This window comes from Chenopodium quinoa, unplaced genomic scaffold, assembly GCF_001683475.1.
Source record: "Chenopodium quinoa cultivar QQ74 unplaced genomic scaffold, ASM168347v1, whole genome shotgun sequence".
In the NCBI taxonomy this organism is placed as follows: domain Eukaryota; kingdom Viridiplantae; phylum Streptophyta; class Magnoliopsida; order Caryophyllales; family Amaranthaceae; genus Chenopodium; species Chenopodium quinoa.
This window is the reverse complement of record NW_018743977.1, coordinates 2,454,899-2,477,693: the sequence shown is the minus strand read 5'-3', so window position 1 is coordinate 2,477,693 and position 22,795 is coordinate 2,454,899. Positions and strand designations below refer to the sequence as shown.

The window sequence follows — 22,795 nt, the reverse complement described above, 5'->3', positions numbered from 1 at the left end:
TTATATTATGTTTCCTTTTTAATACATTTTTTTTTAGAAATGCATAATTATAAATTATGAAAATCTATTTTTATAATACTAATTAATTTTCAAAATTATACTAATAATAAAAAATCACAAAATTAAAATTATTCATCTATGTTCCTCAATGTTCTTTATTCATGTCATAGATTAGCCACCCATTCCCAAAGTAATTGTTAATTGCTAATGTATTATCAAATCCGGCCTAAAATCCCAATAAAAATTCGTAAATGAATTTTGTTTTTGTCATTCTTTCGTATGTTATTCACCCTATGGTTCGAAATCTGATTTATGTGTGTGGGAATCATTTTTTTTTAATTCTTTGTTGTTAGTTGTGATTTCGAAAACAGCATTGTTGGTAACGTATATTATGGTTATCTAAAACTCAGATTGTACAATTTTGTCAAAGAACAAGGGGTATAGAGGTTGTAGAAGATGAAGAGGTCGCAGTTATTCTTTGTTTGCAATCCCTGTTTGGTCCGTAAAAGTGTAAGATAATATATAGTCATCAAATCATGTTATCGGAATCTGATACATTTGTCTCATTGTATATTTTCAAAATACGTATTCTAATTTTGATGATTAATAACCAAGATAATAATTAGATTAACAGCCTTTTTTTGGTGCGTCAGGCCACACCATGTGGCAAGCTGACACACACCAAACACTAATCGAGTAACTCCTGACCGGTTGAGTAATCCCCGACAAAGTAACCCCCGGACACACTGTATGACCAACCACATATAAAAATTTGTGAATATTAATTAATGGTTCAAATTATGCACTTAGAAAAAACAAAAATTTCATATTAATAATCCCAACTTTGTCCAATATACCTTGAATAGTCCCAACTTTCATATGCGTTTTCTTTCTTTAGTCCCGAAAACCGGCAACCTGCTGAAAGGTTTAATATTTTTAAATCTTTCTTATATGCCACATGTCGCACGTTTATTGGTCCAAAAAATCAAAATAATAAAAAAAAGGTCAAACACCTCCTCCCATTTTCTTTTTAACTCCAAATCATTCAACTTCCATCCCTTTTTCCCATATGGGTAACCTATAACTTGCAACTTCTACTTGCAAACTTATCTTTATCACAACGTTGATTATGAGCATAACAAGTGAGGGTAGGGGTATTTTTATATTGTAAGAAAACATAACAAGTGGGGGTAGGGCCCGTACGTAGGGGTAGTGAGGGAGAAAATGTTTTTTTATTAGTGGTCCAACTTTGTATTTAGCAACGTGTCAATTATTCTGGAACGAATGAAGATGAAAACTGTGTTAAGTAATAAAATATATTTTTACACTATTTGAGAATGGTTTTTTTAGCACGATTCGAAATTTAACTCCGAACCCAACCTGTTGACTCAAAATCTCAATTTGACAAATCTATTTGAACTCGATTCCATTACGGAGTAGCAAAATAAGCCATTATCTAATGAGAAAGAAAAAGGATAGGGTTACGTACCTTCAAAGTTCAAACTGCTTCAAGTAAAAATGTGCTCCTAGTAGTTATTTTCCCCGCTCCGAAGAAAGAAAGTAAAAAATTGCGAAAATGAATTCAACAACAATGGTGGCTGAAGCACTATGGAAGAATATCGAGTCCAACCATTCAGGTTCTACTATAAACAAACCCCCTTTTTTATCAATCGTAAATTCATTAATCTACATTACCCCAATTTCACTTCAATTTGTTCTTGTCATCTTTGATTTCTTGAACAATGGAATCGACAAATTTTAACAATGGAAAAAATTGATGTAAAATAGTGACCGATGATCAACTGGGAGTGTAAGTTTCTTCCTCAATCTTCGTAATTTGATACTAGTATTACATTTTTTATTTATCCTTTAATTTTTTAAATTTCGTAATCTGGGTAATCTTAATTTGTGCTTACAATTAAAACCCAGGTTGCATTTTTTGTTCGGGAAGAATTTTGAGCGAGCTACAAGGATTGTGGATCAACAAGGTGTTAAAAGAATTTCTGGTGAACCCAGTGGTCGCTCTATATTTCAGGTCCGTCGATTAATTTCACCTCGCGGTTTGAAATTAATAGTCACATTGATAGTGTAATTTGAACTAATAATGTGATAACTAGGAGGTGAGGGTTGCAAATTTTGATGCAGTAATTTTACAAGTTGAGTTCAATTCCATTATTATAATGGGGTTGTATGATTGATATGATTATAATGTTTAATTTTATCTAGATGTGATCAAATAATGTCCCTGGATTGTTTTAGGATGATATGAAGTTTTTGGTAGATTTAAATCAATAATTGTGGAATTTGATTGAAAATAAGGGTCTCATATCAGTCATATATGTTGATTAGGTTGTTGGAGAATCTCGGAAGAAGGAAGAATATTTATGTTTCGCCGAGCATTATTGTGGATGCTACTCATTTTTCTATGATATAGTGAATCGAGGGGAACAGCTTTGTGTAAGTTGAACCTCTATGGTTATGTTAAAGTTGTGCTATTATGAACTATATAAATGGTTTTAGGAATAACAAAGTTCTTGGTTTATTTTAGTGTAAGCACCAGTTGGCTGCGAGACTAGCTGCATCTTTAGGAGCGTGTATAGAAGGCAAGGTATCTGATGAAGAGCTTGCAATGCTGCTATCAAAGCTGTGACAGTAGTTGTATACTTGGAGATGGAAGCAGGTATTTGGATTTTAGTTTTCCCCGGGTCATTCCTATCTGATCAAATTTATGCTATGTTTGAGCATCACTTCTAGTCCTCTACTGTTATGGTATAATGGTAATGTTGTTTGCCAATCTTTTGTGTTTGTGCAGGTGATTTCTTTTCTGTTACATCTAGGCTATCAGCAATTGGAAAAGTTTGTAATCAACTTAGAAAAGCATGACGTGCAGTTAGCAATGATAAATTACATTGTACTAACTCATTTTAGCTGTTACTGACTTGTGTAATATAATACCAAAACGTGAAATTTATGTGTGCTTCCATAGGTTTTATATTGCCACCAGCAGTTTTTTTTACCAATTCCTCCTGACAGTTCAATCCCACTTCAATAGGTCATTATTTGCTCCCCTGGGCAGCACTTTAGGTAGTTAATTTTTTTTTTTTTTTTTTTTTTTTATTTTCCAGTTGTGAGTTCTAGAGAGTAGAGGAGGCAATCAGAACTAGTGGGACTCCTGCACGGTATATCTGCAACACTGGTGCAGTGGCATAGCCTTATCAACTTCGGGCAAACAACCCTGTGGTTGATTAGTCTTTGATAGCACTTTACTGCACTTTACTGCAACTGTAAACAACCCCATATATGTGTGCTACCGATATTGAACCCCTGTGGCACTTTACTGCTAGCATGCTGAATTGATTAGTCTTCAGGGGTTCATTACATCGAATTTTGAGTTTTGGAGAATTAATTAATATCAACTTCGCTCATATAGGGGATTGTTTGCCCGCAAATTTCCGGGTAACGCCCGTAAAATTAAACTTAAAAGTACAAACTTACCCCTCATATAAAAACCGGTCCTCATTCACACCTATTTACCGCCCTTCATTCAAAACACTACACCACCACCATTACTAACCTCTTCTCTCAAAACACCACAATTACTAATCTCTTAGATCTAGGTTTTCACCACAAGCCACCACCAACCACTAAAGGACTTAGATCTACCAGATCACCGGAGCAAGATGCCAAGAAACGACAAAGGGAAAGGCGTCTTGGAGCTGAGGCTGGCAGATGAAAGATTTTTTTTTTTTTTTTTTTCGTTTAAAAGGCAGAAACGCATGGGATTTCATATCTCCTTGAAAGAAATTGAGATTGTTTGAATCAACAACTACTATGGATGACAATTTCTCTTCATGTGGCTTGATTCGTTGCTTATTATTTGAATCCAAATACTGACATACGGTACTCGGTGTCTCTGTTGTCTAGTACAAGAGTTGATTGAGTTAGCATAGGCTTAAATTAATTTGGAAGTAAGAGCATCTACAATGATTGTATAAAAGGACATGTTTGCAATTTTTAAATAATTAGAGCTATATGCTGGCCATTTGTGGAGCTACATAGGTTGTAGCTAAGGCCAAATTAGTTCACACCATCCAATGCACATATATTGATCTGTTTAATACTTTTATGTATTTTTTTTTTTTTTATTTATTTTATGGTTTATTTATTACAAATGGAAGTAGCTTGCTATTTTAAAGGTTATAGCTTAAATCACGTACCTTGGGGAATAATGATGTGACAACCCAAAACTACATGTATATATAGCTAGCCATTGTGGACAGTGGTATAAAATAAGTCTTAGCTTGCAATTATTTAATAGTTGTAACTACTAACCTACTAGCTTGCCAATGTGGAGCTACATTAGATGTTGCTTTGTTGAAACAGAGCTATGTACTTTAACAATACCCAAAGCATGTGTTGTCCAATAAAAGGAATAAATTGTATGTGATTATTTTTTTGGCATTAATTTCCTCTTTTTAAAAAAATCTTAGCTTGCTATTGTGAAGGTTGTAGCTTGAATTGATGTAGTTTGGGAATAATGATGTAGCAAGTCAAAACTAAAAGGGGTGTAGCTAACCATTGTTGATGCTCTAATACTTATGCTGTCAGATGATTTCTTCGATAGTCATGAATCTCATGATCTAAAGGCATGATTTCTCAGCCAATTCAATAGACAATTCGCTTGTGGCGAGTTTGCCCGAGTTGGCATGATCTAAAGGGAAAGATGCATGCTAGCTTCTTATAGTAATCGATGAAGTGTGTCGGTGTGTGTAATTTAGTATGGAAAGCAACCTTTAATTTCATAACTTAACGCTACTGATGTCGGAATCAAAAGTATACTTGTATTGTATACGTATGTAGTACAATTATACCATTTACATTACCATTCCATTATCAAGTGTACAATTTCACAACTCAATGGAATCAATAACAATAATATTTATGCAGAAGCCATGGTTTTTTTTTTATTATTATTTTATTTTATTTTTTTTGACAGGATGCAGAAGCCATGTTGTGTATGTACAAATGTTAACAATTATTCTCTTGTACTAACTTGTACGGATGATACCTTAGAAGTGTACACAGATAACAATTAAATGTTAGTATAGTAAAAATAATCTAAAACGAAAAAGGTATTGTGGAATGTGGAGGAATAATAGATGGGCTAATACGCAATTTTTAAGTCACAAGTTGCAAATGCGTGGATTAGTAGATGCTCATACTACTTGGAACTTTGAAAAGTTCCCTTGGTCTCCAAGAAAACACTTGGACGTAGAGCAAACACTCTTTGACTTGGTTTGCGAGTCCAAAAATAAAAACCACCTTTTTACTTGCGCCTCAAGTGAAGAGAGGGGGTGAGACACAAATCACACAATCCTTAGACCGCATTAACTTGGGGAACACGTATTTCTTTTAAGTAAATACTTCATTTGTTCTTTTTTACTTGACCTATTTCTTTTATCACGTTTGTCAATGTAAAATTTTAACGATCAATAACTTTAATTGTTTTTAAGTCAAAATTATAAAAGTTATATATTATGATAGTATTCATTGAGATGAAATTAAAAACACTCCAAATGAATATGTTTTTCCTTACATATTAATCGCAAAAGACGGTCAAAGGAAAGGTGATAAATAATATAAAAGTCAAAGCGGGCCAAGTAAAAAAGAATTGAGGAAGTAAAAAACCAAAAAGTGTAATCTGTAACTATAAGTAGCAAAATTTTACTCACTCTATAACCTATCTCTTAACCTATATTTACTTTAGTAAATTAGAGTTTATTAAGATAAGTGTAAATTCAGGTTAATAGAACACACCTAAAATCATATAAAAATTTTAAAAAATATTCTACAGTAAATATTTGTAGTTTACAAATGGTCACATAAAATGGAAACATATTTTTTTAGGGAACTTAATTAATTTTATTTTATTTTATCTTTCTTGCTAATATTTAATTTTGTAACAAATCACTCTTACATCAGCATATTTTTTGTGCGATAAATTACATTGTATGTCCGCCAGCAAAAAACGAAGTAACCTCTAACACTAACATAGTAACCCTTATTATACTAACAGATTGATCGCTACAATACTAACATAGTAGCTTTATTATACTAACAAATTAACCCCTACAACACTAAGAACAACTCCAATGGTTGGAAAAAGGGACTAGTTTGCAAATTTTTAAAATCTTAAGCTAGTAGCTATACCATTGTTGCACATCTTGTTGATTAGATTTGGCAAGCAAATTAGCTTTGTAGAGCTAATTAGCTTGGTAAATATTTATTAGATAAAAATAATTATTAATTTAAAAATAAATTAATTTAGGAAAAATGAAAAAGAATAATCCCACCTTTACTCTGTCTTCTGAAAACAATCCCACCTTTGATTCTAGAAATAATCTCACTTTTGACATAGATCTTTTAACGATCTTGACCTACAACTTCTTAAACATGTTTTTTTTTTTTTTTAAATCTCTCACCTTCAACCTCCTCACCCCCTTCCATGGCTACCACCATAGCCCACCACCCCCAAAAACCCCTTACCACCTGAACAAACTCGGTGTTCGTTCATCTTTTATAGTTGTGTTCTTGGGAAAGGGTGGGGGTTGCCGGGGATTGGGTTGGAGGGATTTTAATTTTTTTTTGACAAAGGATTTTTATTTTAATTTCTTTTAAATTTATTAAATAAAAAATAAAATACACTTATGAAAAGTCGACACATGGCTAACAACCTAAGAAAACCAGTTACAAACCGGTCAAGGATCGTTAAAAGAAGATCCATGTCAAAGGTGGGATTATTTCTGGAATAATTAAAGGTGGAATTGTTCTCGGAAGATCAAGCAAAGGTGGGGTTATTCTTTTCCATTTTTTCATTAATTTATAACTAGCTTAACCATTAGAGTAACAAATAGCTAGAATTGTTGTAGCTTAAAAAGATGATGTGGCATGACAAACTGTTAAATGAATTAGCCAACCATTATAGTTGCTCTAGTAACCCTTGTAACCATGTCAGTAACTCCTGTAACCATAACAGAGTAATCCCATAATGGATGGCCATACGGTATAACTAGCCATATATAAATTTTTATGACAATATTTGTTTATCACAAATTCTTATATGTGATTGGCCACACAGGGATTACTTCGTCGGTGTTACTGAGGTTACTCGGTCAATGTTACAAGGGTTAGTTTGTTTCTACGTATTTTACATGTGGTCACATGGTGTGGCCATCCGCACATATAACGCGCTGCAAATATTGTAATAACCAACGATTAATATCATTAATTTTATCATATAAATGTAAAAATATTTTCCTATACCTACCTTCTTACAAGTATGAGATAACTCTTATAAATACTTTTTGGATAATTATATCTTTTAAAATGTTTATTTATTTATTTGCCCTTATTAATGTTAATTGTCTTTTTTTAAAACTCTTAAGAATAGTGTACGAAATATTTATACCCCTAAAAACATGTTCATACATTTACCCTCATTAATGTTGTCAACAACGAAATTTATGACATACAGTCAAATCAAAAGAAGCTTCCAAACACGGATAAATATAGCGCATATCAAGCGCGTTAACCACCCTAGAAATTTAAAAAAGTACAACACACCTAGGTAGACCACAATCAATCAAGTAAGTAGTACCCTAATTATATTTTATATTTTAGTTGGAAAAAATAGAAGGAAAAAAAAAAAAAAAAAAAGGCGAAAAGGCGGCATTTATAAAGCGGCTACAAACTCTACCAATTTAACCCTTCCATAAACATTTGGCATTCAACTCCTGCAAATTTCCCCGATTTCACCTTTCTCCGCCGCGCGCCGCCCCATCTCTCTCTCTTCCCACACCGTCTCCTCTGTTTCTCCTTCGCCTTCTTCTCTTTGTAAGATTTTTTAAACTTCTTTCTATTTTTTCCATTCTAGGGTTTTGTTATTTAATTAAATTTATTATCTTTTTTATTTTTTGTTAATTTTCTGCAGCTGTTTTTGCCTTTGCGCTTTCTTGTGTTTATTCCAATCGTCTAATCATGGCTACCAGTAAGCAATTCTTTCTCTCTGATTTTAATCAATTTTTGTTCTTGTGTTTTTGTATTTTTTTCGATTTTATTTATTTATTTATATGAGTTTGATTGATAAATTTTTAATTTCTTTCTACATTAAATAACAATGAATATTTATAGTTGTGTTTTCAATAATTTGTTTGGTTTACACAGTAATATTACTCTTTTTCATGACCTGGGATTTTTTTTTTTTTTGGGTTGTATTTGCTAATGTTATTCAATTAATGTATATAGTGTTGTTATCTCTCTATTGTAAATTGCATTACTGTATGGGTTTTATGTCAATTTTTTCAAGCATTGGAAGAATTTGAGTGTCAATTTTTGTTTGCTTCAATGTGTTTATGATGGATATTTTGTAGGGCTTCAATTTGAGAACAATTGTGAAGTGGGTGTGTTCTCTAAGTTGACTAATGCATATTGTTTGGTCGCAATCGGCGGGTCTGAGAACTTTTACAGGTTTGCTTGCTTAAGCTGCTGAGATTATTAGTGGTTTAGTGTTCCTTTGGTTTGGGTTATTTTGTGATAAGGCTAATTTTTGATAGTCACACTGTGAATTGTTGTGTGTTTGCAGTACATTTGAATCCGAGTTGGCGGATTATATTCCCGTTGTAAAGACCTCTATTGGTGGGACTAGGATTATTGGCCGAATGTGTGCGGGTAAGGATTACTGTTTTTTGCTGTATTCTCTTGTCTTCTATGAATGGAGCTGTTATTGGTTGATGTAGATGTTATTTATGCTTTCTTCGTTTCATGGCAGGAAACAAAAACGGGCTTCTTGTGCCTCACTCGACTACTGACCAGGGTGAGTGTGATTAATCGATAAGATGTGTCTATCTGTGCTTTGATTCTTCTTCAATGCTTTTATCTATGTTTGGATTTCCAGCTAGTTGCCATCATCAAATAGCTAACTTGTGATCTTCATCAGTACCATGTCTTTCTTCGGCTAAAATCTAGGTTTTATTTGTTTATGCCGTAATGTTCTTTTCCAAATTATCTGAACATTAAGCTGATTATCCAGGTATACTACATTTTAAAGGAGGAAAGACTTACTGATGTCATAACCTCTTAATCTACAGGATATGAAACAACTCTTTCAGAAAGATAATATCTTTTCCATGTTTTTTGTGCTTGTGTCGATTACTAATGTACATATATGTAGCAATAATAAGCCTGGCTGTTATTTAATACTGTGAGGCTTGATGAGTTTTTAAGGTTCTGTTGTGCCTTTTAGTCCCAATCTTGTTGGAAGTAACTTGTAGCAGTAGGAGAGAATTGCAAAATTAGAGATAAGAGAAAAATTGTGGGGTGGGGGGGGTGGGGGTGGGAAAGGTTTCTTTATGAGGTTTAAGGTTGATGGTTGAAGAAGCAGTTTTTTTCTTTTGAGGAATTCCTATATTCAGCACTTGTCTCTGATCAGTATCACCTAGTGTACACCAGGTTAAATTCACCCCATTATAGTCGAAACTCCCTTCCAATTTTCTGGGTTTGTTCTTCTGTACAAGTACCATACATACTTCAATAGTATCATGTAGTTTTTATATCCTTCCAATGGATGTGGTACTCTTATGTTGCCTAAATTTAAATTTGATTTGTTTGCTTGTTATGTTATACTAGTAGTATTTGGCTTTAGGGTTGTGGATGTTTGGAGGGTTCTGCTGCACATAGGACTGTAGATTTTGATGTGAGAAGGCATCACTGAAACAAATAGCTGTGACAATTAGATACTTAATTCGGTTATTAAGGAAAGAACTGTTTGTGGTTTGACACTTGTAGACTTTTAGTCTGGCATGGATGTTTATAAGACACTTATTTATTGAGAAGATACAAATTCTATAATTTTTGTATGCTGGTTTTTTCATGATTCACCGTGACTCAGGTCCTGTTATCCATATGCTTTGCTTGCTGGCTGAGTTGTGTTTACATATGCTACACAATTTTTTGTTTTTTAATTTTCCCTATGTTTTCCTTTGAATTTGTTTTTTTTTTTTTTGGGAACTGAAACTAAGTATTGATAGTATGCTTCGTTTTTATGTCATCAAGAACTCCAGCACTTAAGGAACAGTCTTCCTGATTCAGTAGTTGTTCAACGCATTGAAGAAAAGCTATCTGCTCTAGGAAATTGCATAGCATGCAATGATTATGTTGCTCTCACCCACACTGATCTTGATAAGGTGTGTATTTCTTTTGGAATTTCATATTTGCTTGAGCCTTTTTTTCATTACTTCGCTGAATTTTTCTCTGATTATGCCTTTTGATTTATGTTATCAGGAAACCGAGGAGATAATTGCAGATGTTCTTGGTGTCGAGGTTTTCAGGCAAACAATTGCTGGAAACATTCTTGTGGGAAGTTATTGTGCTTTCTCTAACAAAGGTGGTTTGGTATGTACCTTCGACTCTTGACAGTTAAAAATTTTTGTTCACACAAATTAAATCTTTTATGACGCGACCATTTATTTATATCACAGGTCCATCCTCACACCTCAATTCAAGATTTGGATGAGCTATCTACACTACTTCAGGTTCCCCTGGTGGCTGGAACAGTTAACCGAGGAAGCGAAGTAATTGCTGCTGGTTTGACGGTGAATGACTGGACAGCATTCTGTGGTTCCGACACAACTGCTACAGAACTTTCAGTGATTGAGAGTGTTTTCAAATTGAGGGAAGCCCAACCTAGTGCCATTGTCGATGAGATGAGGAAGTCTCTAATCGACAGCTATGTCTGAATTCTGCCCATGTTACTGGTGACTTAAACACCATATTGTGTCCTCAAAGTTATCTTAAAATTATCAGATGTCGAACTCTATAGGCAGTCTTGCTCCAAATTTTTGGAATTCTGGCTGCGATGGAATGAACTATTGAACCGGAAAGGTGTATTTGTAGATACTTTGTGCAATCTGCAAAATCATGAAAAGGCTCAAATGTGATTTTATAATAGTTTGAATAGAATATTTAGTTATGTTATTCATGTTTGGCAAGCAAAACTTTTTTTTCCAACAGTGAAGTACGTAGAATTTCTAGTGTACACGTCTGCCTAATTTATGCTACAAATATGGCCCAAAGTTCTGACCTCATGGTATTGAAGATAAATTTGCTCCAAAGTTCCAAAATCCCAACTTTCAATTCTCATGTCTTTTTTTTTTTAAAATCACTTCCAAATAACTCTGACAAGGCCACAACTCCAAATAAATACGTAGTAACTTAAAACAAAATAAAATAAAATTCTATAACTTCCTTTTAAATATATAGTCAAAACATCGCTCTCTTTTTACCAAGTAACGCTCCCATTTTATTTTGAGTGGACCTATTTACCCTTCTTATAAAATATACCAATCTCCTTCCATCTTTCACTTTTTACTCCACTTTTTCATCACTATTCTGACAAAAACATTAACATTTACACACTTTTCTCTTCTAAAATCAATAAAATTCAAATTAGAAAAAAAAAAAACAAACTAGAACACATCCACACACCACTAGATCTTCACTAACAACCACTACTAATAATAATAATAATAATATCACGGAAAAAAGTTTAAACAGGCAAACGCCTAGAAATTATGGAACTTCGACGGGGAAACGCCTAGAATTTTCAGATCTTCTAAGGGGATATGTAAATTCCAGGCGTTTCCCCTTTGGACTTCCAAAATTTCCAAGCTTTTCTTAAGAAAATAATTTTAATATGAAAACATAAATTCACGGAAAAAAGTTTAAACAGGCATTTTGGAACTCAAAGGGGGAAACGGTGATCTGGAAATTCCAGGCATTTCCCCCTTGGAGTTCCAAAATTTCCAGGTGTTTCTTACTACGTACGCAACTTCAATGACGTACTATATTGCAGAATGTTTTTTAAAATATTTTGAATTACGACGTGTTTGTAATGGGGCGGTCAGGGAGGTACAATTGCATGTGGTAAAGTATATGGAAATTGAATAATGAAATTATAGTGACACGGGACCATATGAGACTATTTTATAAGGAGGGCAAGTTCATACATACTTGTCAAAAAGAGAGCATTACCTAGTAATAGGGGAGCGTGGTTTAGCGATCCACATAACTTCCACTTATACTAATTTTTTCCTAAACATACATATATCCCGTGTTGTTTTATATCAGGTGCTCAACTGATATTGAGCTTTTTTAAATTACTAAACAAAAAATCATTCCTAATTTTTATTTTATTTATTTATTTTGAAACGATTTATTTTAATTTATTAATTTATTAATTTATCCGATGCCGAAGTCAGTACGAGTGCAAAATGGAGAGAGAATTGCTATGCAAGAGTGTTTAATGCTTGAGGCGATATAAGTGAATGAATGTAAGTGAGGCAACATAGAGCATTTATACCTTGGTCTAATTGAATGGAGTGGGCTTGAGGAATCAGTTGGGCTGCCATCTGATTGGGCCCCGCTGACTTTGACTTGGCACATGTGTTAGAGGGTTGGACCTTGCCTATTGGGCTTTGTTTATTTTCATTTGTGGACTGGGCCCAAATACAAGTTATTTGGACCCCAAACAACTTGCCCCCCCAGACCCGATTCGTGAGGATAACGGGTCGGGTTTTCAGCTGTCGAGAGATTTGGAGGGAAATAAATGAAAATAATTTGAATTTCGTTTGAGAAATTTGTACGGTTTAATAATCGTTAATTTGCACTTAACTAACTTCAATGACAGTTAATTAAGAGTAATGGGGAAGTGGAAAGAAATTAATGGGAAGTTAATTTTGGTGGTTGCAATTAAGTGGGAAGAATTTTGAGTAGCCACGAATTGAAATAGTGCTTAGTGGGTGATTAATACCTCTTTAATTCCGGAAACTGGATCCCAGGACGTACTTAAGAGTGATTTGAACTCCCTTAATCTCCATTTCGCCACTTAAAATCCAATTGTCTCCCAAACTCGAGCAACGCCTTAACTTTTCTTTCGCTGTTTTCTTGCAATCCGAAGCCTTAAACTCAAAATCCGACTCTCCGAACTTGTAGATCGGCGAATTCCGAGTCTGAAGAAGGTAATTTTCTAGCAATTCGCTTCGGTTTTCTTTGCTTTTCGAAATATTTTTCCTTTTTCGCAATTTTCGAACCTCCGTCCAACTGAAAATGTCCGGCGACCGCGGAAAAGAGCCCATTAGGCCCGAGTCGAGTGCCGAGGAGGAAGAGGAGGAGGTGCCGCAGCTAATTCTGAGGCGGAATCGCCCTTTGGCGATGATGCCGCCTCTCAGCAGCCAAAACCCTAACGCTGGGGTCGCTCAGGCCGCTACTTCTAGTGGCGGCGGGTTAAGGGTAGTGCCTTTGTCCAGCTGTCCACCCAAGGATTCAGCTGAGGCCAGTACCTCTGGCCGAAGCGCGGCTTCGGCATCCAGGCCGTTGACTCCCGAAGAACGGGAGTGGACCTCGGTCCAGGATAACGAGGGCATTATGAGGGTTGCGCCCTATTCTTGGTGGATCGAGAACGACGCCTAGTACCACTTTGCCAAACAACTCGAGATATATTACGGCATCATGGAAGAGGATGGGTATTGGTGTAGAATGCCTATTGCCGATGACAGGATTCATCGGCCCCCACCTGGGTACATCGGGGTCTACACCCGACAATTGCAAAATGGGCTCCGATTTCCTATTCACTCTTTCGTAATCAAATTGCTGAATGGATACAACATATCCTTATCTCAGTTGACCCCATTGAGTGTCCGAAGAATCATGACCTATCTCTGGGTCAGTTTATTTTGTGGATTTGAACCGAGCGTTCACTGTTTTCGGTGCATCCACAAACTTGCGCCGAACACCCAATCTAGCCGATGGCACGGACTAGGGTGGTGGCAAATAGAAGATGAGAGGGGATTTCTCACATCTTATCCGAACGACACATCGGATAAAAATTGGAGAGGGTAGTGGATCTGGATTCGAGTACCCTCGGATGAAGCTCATCCGAATTATTTTGGGGCCCCCCGCTACCTGAGAAAACCAGACCCCGGAATGTCAAGCATCGGCCCTGATGAGTTCAATGAACTTGATCATCGCCAAATGGAGTTATTTGGCCGAAATAAAATGATTGTTACTGGCCGAATGGCCAACGTGCCGAGCACTTGGTTGCCCTGTTTTCATTACATCTTCCAGGAGAAGATGCTCGCTGTCGTCAGCCTTAGCCGAAGATACCAAGGCGTTAAGGGGAATTCGGTTAGGGACGAAGTCTTTTTATGCTCTTTTTTCTTCTCTCTTTTTTTTTTTTTTTTTTTTTTTTTTTTTTTTTTTTTTTTTTTTTTTTTACTTATGAACCTAACTTTTTCAGCTGAACTCATCTTCGTTTTCTCTAACTTTTCAGAGTTGTACGAAGCGAACTCGGGCATTGATTACAAAGTGCTCGGGATTAGCGACGAGAGGGAACCACTCACTTATATGCTGAAGATAACAGAGGTTAAAGATCAGCCACTTGCCCTCCAGCCGAGGAAACTTGAAATTGTCAGCGCCTTAGAGTATCAGAGTCAGAAGGCCTGGCATCAGAAGATTGACCCCCTCTTCCTCCACTTGGCTGAAGAAGTTGCTGTTGCTGAAGCCGCCTCAACTACGCAGACCGAAGCAGGGCCCTCTGCCTCAGCTGCTGAGGCCAGAAGAGAGGAAACAAATAAGGAAGAGGCCCACAACGACGAGTATCTGCTAGATACTTCGGTGAGTTTCCTAATGCACTTTCAATTTTCGAGAAATTGCTCTAAGTAAAGATCTTCGGCTACTTTACTTCATAAGAAATTCTACAGTTTTTCTGAGTGTGTAGCTTCAGCTTAAGTATGCATGTTATACCCAGATTTCTTAACTTGTAAGAATTTTCGCCGAGTATAAATCTTCGGATGCATGTCTCATTCTACTTGTTCAGCATGTTTAGGACTTGAACCATTGTAGAAACTCTATCAATCTTTTGTTGTGATTTGTCTGACTTGTGTAAATTTGCTAAGTATAAGGCTTCGGCTGTGAGACCTGTGTGTATACTTTATGTGTGTTTTTTTTTATTTTTTTTTATATTGGCTCACACATGTATCTGCCCCCTTCTATCTCTTCTGCTTCAGTCCGACGAAGAGGAAGTAGAGAGAGAGGATTTAGCCAAAGCCTTCCCTGTCCCCGAGCCTGCTCCTGAAGAACCGATGGCTGGAGGGAGAAGAAGACCCTTGGTTCGTCCTGGCCAGTTCAGGGCGCCTGAGATACCTGCTAAGAGACCTCGGCTTGAGGAGGTCCAGGAAGAGACGACCACAGAAGTCACTTCCCCGTCTCGGGAAGTTGTAGTTGAGGTGGTTGAGCTGCAAACTAGCTCTTCGCCTCCTCGCCATGTCGCCGAGCCATTTTTTGAGGAGGTTCGGCACGAGGCAGACGCGTTGAGTGTCCAGGTTGAAGATCCTGGACTTGCTGTTAATGAGAATGAGCCTCAGCTAGCTGAAGCTGAAGTGCTCAAGCCTAGGGATATCCCCTCCAGCTCAGCTGCGAACTCTTTCAAAACCTTTCAATCCGCTGAGATGGGTTTCGGCTTGGCGCCCATGGTTCCTATTCCAGCACATGCCCGAGCAGTTTTTGAGGATAGACATGACTCAGCTCTCACTTATTTTGGAAATCTGAACAATCTCTCGACTTTGGACAGGGCCAGGGCTTGGATGTTGGGTGCTGCTACCGGAGCCACTGAATCTTTGGAGAAGGTGCCGAACCCTCTTATGGAGAATCAGAGGGTGTTGATGCAGGTAACCTTCCAACACTTACTATTTCGGTTTTTTTTTTTTTTTTTTTTTTTTTTTTTTTTTTTGTGAAACTTCTTCTAAGTGTTGGACTTCGGCTAGCTGCTAAGCTGCGATTGTTGTCTTTACAGGCTGTGCACAACCATTTCCTTACTGTGGAAATGTATGATGAGCTTAAGAGCAAAGCAGATAAAGCAGAAGTGGCTGAAGCCCGAGCTGAACTTGCTGGAGCTGAAGCAAGTTAGGGCCGAAGAGGAGGCATCTGGGCTGAGATGGACATGCAAGACATGAGCGCCAACTTCCTCTCAGTCTGCCAAAACCCGGAGAGGACCATTTTTCCTTGGCTGGAGGAGGGTCATGCCCTCATCCAGGAATACGGGGCCGAAAGCATTGTTGAATTCAAGGTCCGGATCGAGACGAAGCTAAAAGAGGATGCTGAGCCTCGGCGGCTCCTAATGTCTGACCACGAGAGCCAGCTTGCTCAGGTTCGGGAAGAGGCTGAGAAGAAGTAGAGTGACTTGGCCGCTGCCAATCAAAAGCTGAAGGAAGCTCTGAAGGCTCAGAAGTCTGAGCTTGAGGATGCGAAGGAACTTCTCAAGACCCGCATTTACACAGAAGAAGAACTTCTGAAGCATAGGAATTCGGGCAGCTGTCCTCTGAGTCTTGTGGATCGAATTGCGCTTAAATTGATGATCTCCGTTTCTGCTTTTGCTTGTCTTTTGCTTCAGTCTACCTTGTACAAACTTTATAATCTTGTTTTTGTGTACTTTCGGCAGTTGTGTTTTCCGCTTTGTGGGCGGCTGCCGACTTTGAATTTTTGTAGCTCTAACTTTTCTGAATGGATGGAATAGAATTTCAGCTCTTTCTTCTCATTTTTCCCGTCTAAGTAGCTTTTGAATCTAGTTGCTTTTCCTTGAATTTCTTCAAAATTTGGCTAAGTACAAAGCTTCGGCTTGGAAATATTTAGCTGAAAATTTTTCTTATTCCTTTATGCCTTGCCCATTTTACTCGGATTTTGCTTGAAATTTCCCGAGTATTGAGCTTCAGCTTGGAGCTTGATATGTGAGTACCTCTTACCCCCCTAGAACTTCGAAGATAAAGTCTTCAGAGTTCTGAGTTTATTGCTTTCGTTCTTTCAGCGTAGCCGAACGTTTGGGCTTAGCATAAATTTTTGCAACTTAATAGTTTGAACATTTATATTTGTTTCTTATATTCTGCCTGGTTTTAATTCATCCGAGGGAACGACTATCTTGGACACATTGCCAGGGCAAAGATCATCCTAAGCACAAGGCATCATTATGCAGTATTTCTGAGGTGTAATCATCACCCGGAATTGACTCGCCGAAGCACTGGGCATCATTATGCAATGCTTCAGGCCCTTTATCAATTCCTATTTTTGGTTATGTCTTTGACGAGCCTATGGCCTCTTTGCCGAGACCAACAGATCCATCCGAGGTACAGTGCATCATTATGCAATACCTCGAGGTTCTATTTGTTACCCCCATATCGGCAGGTTCTTCAGCTTGCCGGAGTATAGTGCATCACTATGCAATACTTCGGACAGCACCGGGTGTAAACCTTGAATTTTTCAAAAACGATGAAGACAGAAATAATGAAGACATAACAAAAACTTGAACTAATGGCGGCTCAAAGGCCTTTCATTGATTTGAAGAAAACGTAGTTACATAGATTTTTCTCTCACATTGGGCTTTTACACATGAAATTTCCTAAGTACATCAGCATTCCAGTGGTTTTTCAATTCGGTTCCATTTAACTGCCGAAGTCGATAAGTTCCTGGCTGGAGCTCATCAAATATTTCATAAGGCCCTTCCCAATTAGCCGAGAGTTTTCCATGGATGCGACTTTTCTGGACAACAGCAGCATTCGGAAGAACAAGGTCCCCAACTTTAAGGAGCCTCGCTTGGACTCTTCGGTTATAAAACTTGCTGATTCTTTGTTTGTATGCTGCCATTCTGTCTCTTGCCGAATCTTGGACTTCGTCTAGGAAATCAAGAGACTCTTTCATGAGATGTTCATTCTCTTCGGTTGAGAACTAGTTGACTCGAAGACTTTCTGAACCGATTTCCACTGGTAAAACAGCTTCGGATCCATACACCAATTCAAAGGGTGAACGCCCCGTTGCCTCTTTCTCGGTTGTCCGAAGCAACCACAGAGTTCCAGGAAGTTCCTCTACCCACTTGGACTTTTGGTCTTCAACTCTCTTTTTGAGAGCGTTGAGTATTTGTTTATTCGCGGCTTCATCTTGGCCAATACTTTGAGGATGACAGACTGCCAAATATGCCAGCTTAATGCCGAACTGATCCGTGTACCGCTTCGGCGGCAGGTTGTCGAATTGTCTTCCATGATCAAAGACAAAAACCTTCGGAATACCGAAGCGAGTGATGATATTCTGCCAGATAAATTTCCTGACAGTTTGCTCAGTTACGTTTGAAGCTGCTTCGGCCTCAATCCATTTGCTGAAATAGTCAATGCCGACTATTAGCCACTTTTTCTGGTAAGGAGCTTCAGGAAAGGGTCCCAAGATATCCAATCCCCATTGAGCAAAGGGAAGAGGAGCTAGGATTGGCTGAAGGTCTCGCGACGGCCAATGGATGACTGGTGCGAATTTTTGGCATTTTTCACACCAGCTCCTTGGCGTCCAAAATCATGGTTGGCCAATAGTATCCCGCCCTTAATTCTTTGTGGGCCAAGGTCCTTCCCCCGATGTGGTTTCCACAGATGCCGAAGTGAATCTCCTGAAAGATATAATCTGCATCTGTTGGACCCACACACTTCAGCAGTGGGGCTGAGAAGGATTTTTTCAAGAGTTCCCCGTTATAGACGATGAACCTTGATCCGATTCCTTTCAGTTTCACGGCCAAGACTCTGTCTTCGGGAAGTTCTCCCTGAAGTTTATAAGCGAGGATGGTATCCATCCAGCTCGGTTCGATCCCAACACATAAGACCTCAGCTTCTTGGTCGATGCTTCTGTTTCGGCGCACTTCCACATATACAGATAGGTTCAACTCTGTGAGAGATGAACTTGCAAGTTTGGAGAGTGCATCGGCTTGAGTATTTTGACCCCTTGGGATTAGCTCAATTTCAAAAGTTCTCAGCTTTGCCATAACTTTTTTGATTTTGGCGAGATAGGAGATCATGGAGGGTTCCTTAGCCTCATATTCACCTCGGATCTGATTGGCGACTAGCTGAGAGTCTGTCTTCAAACAGACATGTTCAGCTTCGAGGGCTATGCACAACTCTAAGCCAGAAATTGCTGCTTCATATTCGGCTTCGTTGTTAGAGGCCTTGAATGAGAATTTTAGTGCATACTCGAAGTTTTTGCCTTCGAGAGAGGTGATCACTACCCCTGCCCCCGAACCATTCACGGTGGCTGAGCCGTCCGTGAAAACAGTCCAGATCTTCTTTCCCTCATCGAGTGTTTCCTGATAGGAACATTCGCCTAGGAAATCTGCTAAGGCTTGGGCCTTAATGGCTGCCCTCAACTGATAGCTTATGCTGAACTCAGTGAGCTCGAAGGCCCACTTTGTTAGTCTGCCTGACTTTTCAACCTTGCCGAGGACTTTTTCCAGCGGTTGATCTGTCAAGACCACTATCTGATGTGAGTCAAAATCAGGCCTTAACTTCCGAGCTGCCACCACCACTGCATATGCAACTTTTTCGAGTAAGGGGTAGCGCGTTTCGGCGTCAGTCAAAGTATGACTGACGAAGTAGATTGGTTGCTGAACCTTTTCTTCTTCTCTCAGCAGCACCACACTCACTGTGGCAGGGCTAACTGCCACGTATAAGTACAAGACTTCTTCTTCGGCTGGTCTTGCCAGCGTTGGGAGATTAGCCAGGGGCTCTCGGAGCTGCTGGAAGGCTTCTTTTGCTCTTCTGCCCATATGAGCTCTTTAGATTTTGGAAGTTTGAGCGCTTTGAAGAAGGGCAACCCTTTTTCCAAGGCTTTTGAGATGAACCTAGACATGGCAGCCATCCTCATAGTGAGACGCTAACGTCCCTCTTTGTTTTCGGCTCGGAAAGGTCGAGAGCTGCTTGAACTTTGGCGGGATTGGCATCGATCCCCCTTTTGCTGACCATGAAGCCGAGGAATTTTCCTAACTTCACACCAAAGACACATTTCTTCGGATTCAGCTTCATTTGATGCTTTCTAAGAGTGGCGAACGTTTCGGCTAGGTCCGCAACATGGTCTTTTTCTTCTTTGCTTTTGACGATGGAATCGTCAACATAGACTTCCATGTTACGACCCGTTTTTTCGGCAAACACTTGGTCCACCAACCTCTGATATGTCGCTCCGGCATTTTTCAAGCCGAAGGGCATCATCTTATAGTTATACACCCGGCACTTGTAACGAATGCCGTTTTTGTTCTGTCATCGGGGTGCATGAAGATCTGATGGTACCCAGAAAATGCGTCCATGAAACTAAGCAAAGCATGGCCACTTGTCGAGTCAACTAACTGATCGATTCTCAGCAAGGGATAGAAGTCCTTCGGACAGGCACTATTTAGGTCCGTGAAGTCAACGCACATTCTTTAGGTGCCATTAGCTTTCTGAACCATCACCACATTCGCCAGCCATTCGAGATATTGGCAAGGCTCGATGAACCCTACGTCAAGAAGTTTTTTTACTTCGGCCGCGATGTCTTGGTTCTTTTGAGCGGAATAATTCCGCTTCTTTTGCTTAACTGGCCGACATGTTGGGTCGACATTAAGCTTGTGAGAGATAAGGTTCGGATCAATCCCTGGCATGTCAGATGCTGAGAATGCACATCTCGGTTGTTCCGAAGGAGTTGGATTAACTCAACCCGGAGACTCGGATCGAGCCCTAGTCCGATGCTGACACATTTTTCGGTATCTCCTTCGGTCAACGGTATTGATTCAGTTTTTTCATCTGACTCCATTGCTTTGGAGCCAGGCTCTTCTGGTTCGGGCCTACTGTCAATATCAGCAGACCTTCCTTGCTTCGGCTGATCTTCTTCCGAGTCTTTCGGCCCAGCTGAAGAACTAGCCTTTCCAGTCCCCAAAGATGTTCTTTTAGATGGGGATCCCTGGGCTGAAGCACTTAGGCCCTTCGGCCTTTTGGTACCTCGCTCTTTTTCTTTCTCTTTTTCTTTCTCATCATCCTTGTCATTGCGGCGACTCTTGGATGGTTTGAGGAAATTGCATTCTCGGGCCTCTCTTTGGCTGCCCAAGATTTTTTCAGAGCGTCCTTCGTCTGAAACGTAGGTCATTGCTTGATGATACGTCGAGAAAACTCCTTGAACATCATGGATGAGGGGTCTCCCCATAATGACGTTGTACACTGATGGGGCGTCAATGACCAAGAATTCGGCCATGATGCTTCGCCTTGCTCGTTCTTGGCCGAGGCTGACGGGAAGAAGAATTTTCCCATCTGGATATGAAGAAGAACCGTTGAATCCAGTTACCGGGTAGGGAACTAGAGTTAGGTGCCTGCTCTCCAACTTCAGCTGGTCGAATGCCTTTCGGAAAAGTATATTCGCCCCGCTGCCACCGTCTACCAGTGTCCGATAGACGTTGTGGTTTGCAATGCTCGTCATGATAACCAATGGGTCATCATGGGGGTATACCACCCCCCTGCAGTCTTCGGATGTGAACATCATGTTCGGCACCGGAGACCGCGGCTTTTGGAATTCGGCATGATGAATCTGATGGGTCAGCCCCCTCAGATGGCGCTTCAGTGCATTACGAGAAATACCCCCAGAAATGGTTAGGATGTCATGATTTCCCCCCTCGGGAGGTTTATCCCTTTTCCGGTGGTAATCCAGATCCTGCCGAGAATCTCTCTCAGCTTTCTTTTCTTCGCGGCACTCCGCTACATATTTCTTTAAATACCCTTTCTGGACTAGCTCTTCAATCTGGTCCTTCAGCTGAAGGCAATCCTCGGTGCGATGTCCACGGGATTTGTGGAACTCGCACCAATGATCCTTCCCTTTCTTCTGATGCCAAGGAGGCGGCTTTGGTTTCTTGAATCTTCCTTCTTCTCTCGTCGCACTAAAGATCTTAGTACGTGGTAAGGTGAGAGGGGTGTAAGATTCAAATTTTCCCAGATAGGGAGCCTTGTCCTTTTTCGGCTCAGTGGCCGAGGGAGGTTCTGAGATTTTCGCCTTCCCTTTCCTCGACCCTGGAACTTCGGCTGGATGCCCATTTGGCTTGGCAAGCCCTGATTGAGATTGCAGCTTGGCCTTGTTCCATTCCTCGGCTCGGATGAATTTATCCGAAGCATCGAGGGTTTCTTCCAAGGTCTGCGGGGGATGCATGACCATGAAATCCAGAAACTTTTCAGCTTGTAGGTCGTTCCGTAGTGCAAATACGGCTAGGCTTTGGTCCAGACTTGTGATTCTGGACGACTCGTTGCTGAAGCGAGTCAAGTAATCTCGGAGACTTTCGTCTTCCGCTTGCTGCAGGCCCATAAGCTCTGCAGTGGTTTTCTCTCGGCGGTTAGCCGTGGAAAATTTGCTCTTGAACTTGTTGGCGAGATGACTCCGACCTGTTATAGAGCCTTCCTTCAACCCTTTGGTGATCCACGACTGTGCAACACCTTTAAGGGTTGTGGGGAAGTATTTGCACCAGGTAGCTTTGGACCTGAGGTTAAGGTACATATGCCCCTCGTAAGAGGCTATGTGGTCCTTCGGATCCGAAGTACCATCGTAAGTGATGTGTGCCGGAATTTTGACCGTCGACACATGTTCTTCCAGTATCCACCTCTGGAAAGGTGAACTGGTAGGAACCATCACAGCTTTTCCCTTCTGTCTTTCCGAAGGAACCTCACTCTTCCCTCTCGGAGAGGTGGAAGTGAGGTGTCCCTCCGCGTGACAGTTCTGGGTGAGAGCCTTCGGGATAGGTGAGACGACTGTGATTGTCCTTCTCCCTTTCCCCTAGGCGCTCGTAAACGCTTCGGCGAGAAGCGTTGTGGCTGCTTGGGGCGTCCTTTGAGTTTCGGACATGGGAATTTTTAAAGTATCCGGAGTCCCCTCGTCGTTCCCA

The 22,795-nt window shown here is 39.6% G+C and overlaps 3 protein-coding genes across 4 annotated transcripts; 2 read left to right on the top strand and 1 right to left on the bottom strand.

Moving 5' to 3' along the window:
• The first annotated feature begins 1,154 nt into the window (after positions 1–1,154).
• LOC110689770 (zinc finger SWIM domain-containing protein 7-like) lies at positions 1,155–2,992 on the top strand. 2 transcript variants are annotated; one of them, XM_021866571.1, is made up of 6 exons: positions 1,159–1,637; positions 1,789–1,810; positions 1,930–2,035; positions 2,350–2,457; positions 2,549–2,680; positions 2,813–2,992. In XM_021866571.1, exons 1-5 carry the CDS (start codon positions 1,577–1,579, stop codon positions 2,648–2,650), a joined length of 399 nt encoding a protein of 132 aa, XP_021722263.1. In that variant the 5' UTR covers positions 1,159–1,576; the 3' UTR covers positions 2,651–2,680; positions 2,813–2,992. The 2 variants fall into 2 exon arrangements, with proteins under 2 accessions (XP_021722264.1, XP_021722263.1); XM_021866572.1 differs by lacking the exon at positions 1,789–1,810 and having other exon boundaries at positions 1,155–1,637.
• A 4,709-nt stretch (positions 2,993–7,701) lies between these two features.
• On the top strand, positions 7,702–11,066 carry LOC110689769 (eukaryotic translation initiation factor 6-2). Its single transcript, XM_021866570.1, has 8 exons — positions 7,702–7,893; positions 7,991–8,047; positions 8,430–8,526; positions 8,642–8,727; positions 8,828–8,872; positions 10,111–10,241; positions 10,339–10,449; positions 10,536–11,066. Exons 2-8 carry the CDS (start codon positions 8,038–8,040, stop codon positions 10,791–10,793), a joined length of 738 nt encoding a protein of 245 aa, XP_021722262.1. The 5' UTR covers positions 7,702–7,893; positions 7,991–8,037; the 3' UTR covers positions 10,794–11,066.
• Positions 11,067–20,415: 9,349 nt separating this feature from the next.
• LOC110689871 lies at positions 20,416–22,542 on the bottom strand. Its single transcript, XM_021866703.1, has one exon. It carries the CDS (start codon positions 22,540–22,542, stop codon positions 20,416–20,418), a length of 2,127 nt encoding a protein of 708 aa, XP_021722395.1.
• Positions 22,543–22,795: the final 253 nt, after the last annotated feature.

Bases quoted from the DNA above. Each gene is read 5' to 3' on its own strand.
- LOC110689770 (XM_021866571.1), top strand. From the start codon at position 1,577: ATGAATTCAACAACAATGGTGGCTGAAGCACTATGGAAGAATATCGAG. The intron at 1,811-1,929 runs GTAAGTTTCTTC...ATTAAAACCCAG, and splicing joins ACCGATGATCAACTGGGAGT to GTTGCATTTTTTGTTCGGGA. The intron at 2,458-2,548 runs GTAAGTTGAACC...GGTTTATTTTAG, and splicing joins ATCGAGGGGAACAGCTTTGT to TGTAAGCACCAGTTGGCTGC.
- LOC110689769 (XM_021866570.1), top strand. The intron at 8,728-8,827 runs GTAAGGATTACT...GTTTCATGGCAG, and splicing joins TATTGGCCGAATGTGTGCGG to GAAACAAAAACGGGCTTCTT. The intron at 10,450-10,535 runs GTATGTACCTTC...TTTATATCACAG, and splicing joins TCTCTAACAAAGGTGGTTTG to GTCCATCCTCACACCTCAAT.
- LOC110689871 (XM_021866703.1), bottom strand. From the start codon at position 22,542: ATGGTTCCTACCAGTTCACCTTTCCAGAGGTGGATACTGGAAGAACAT.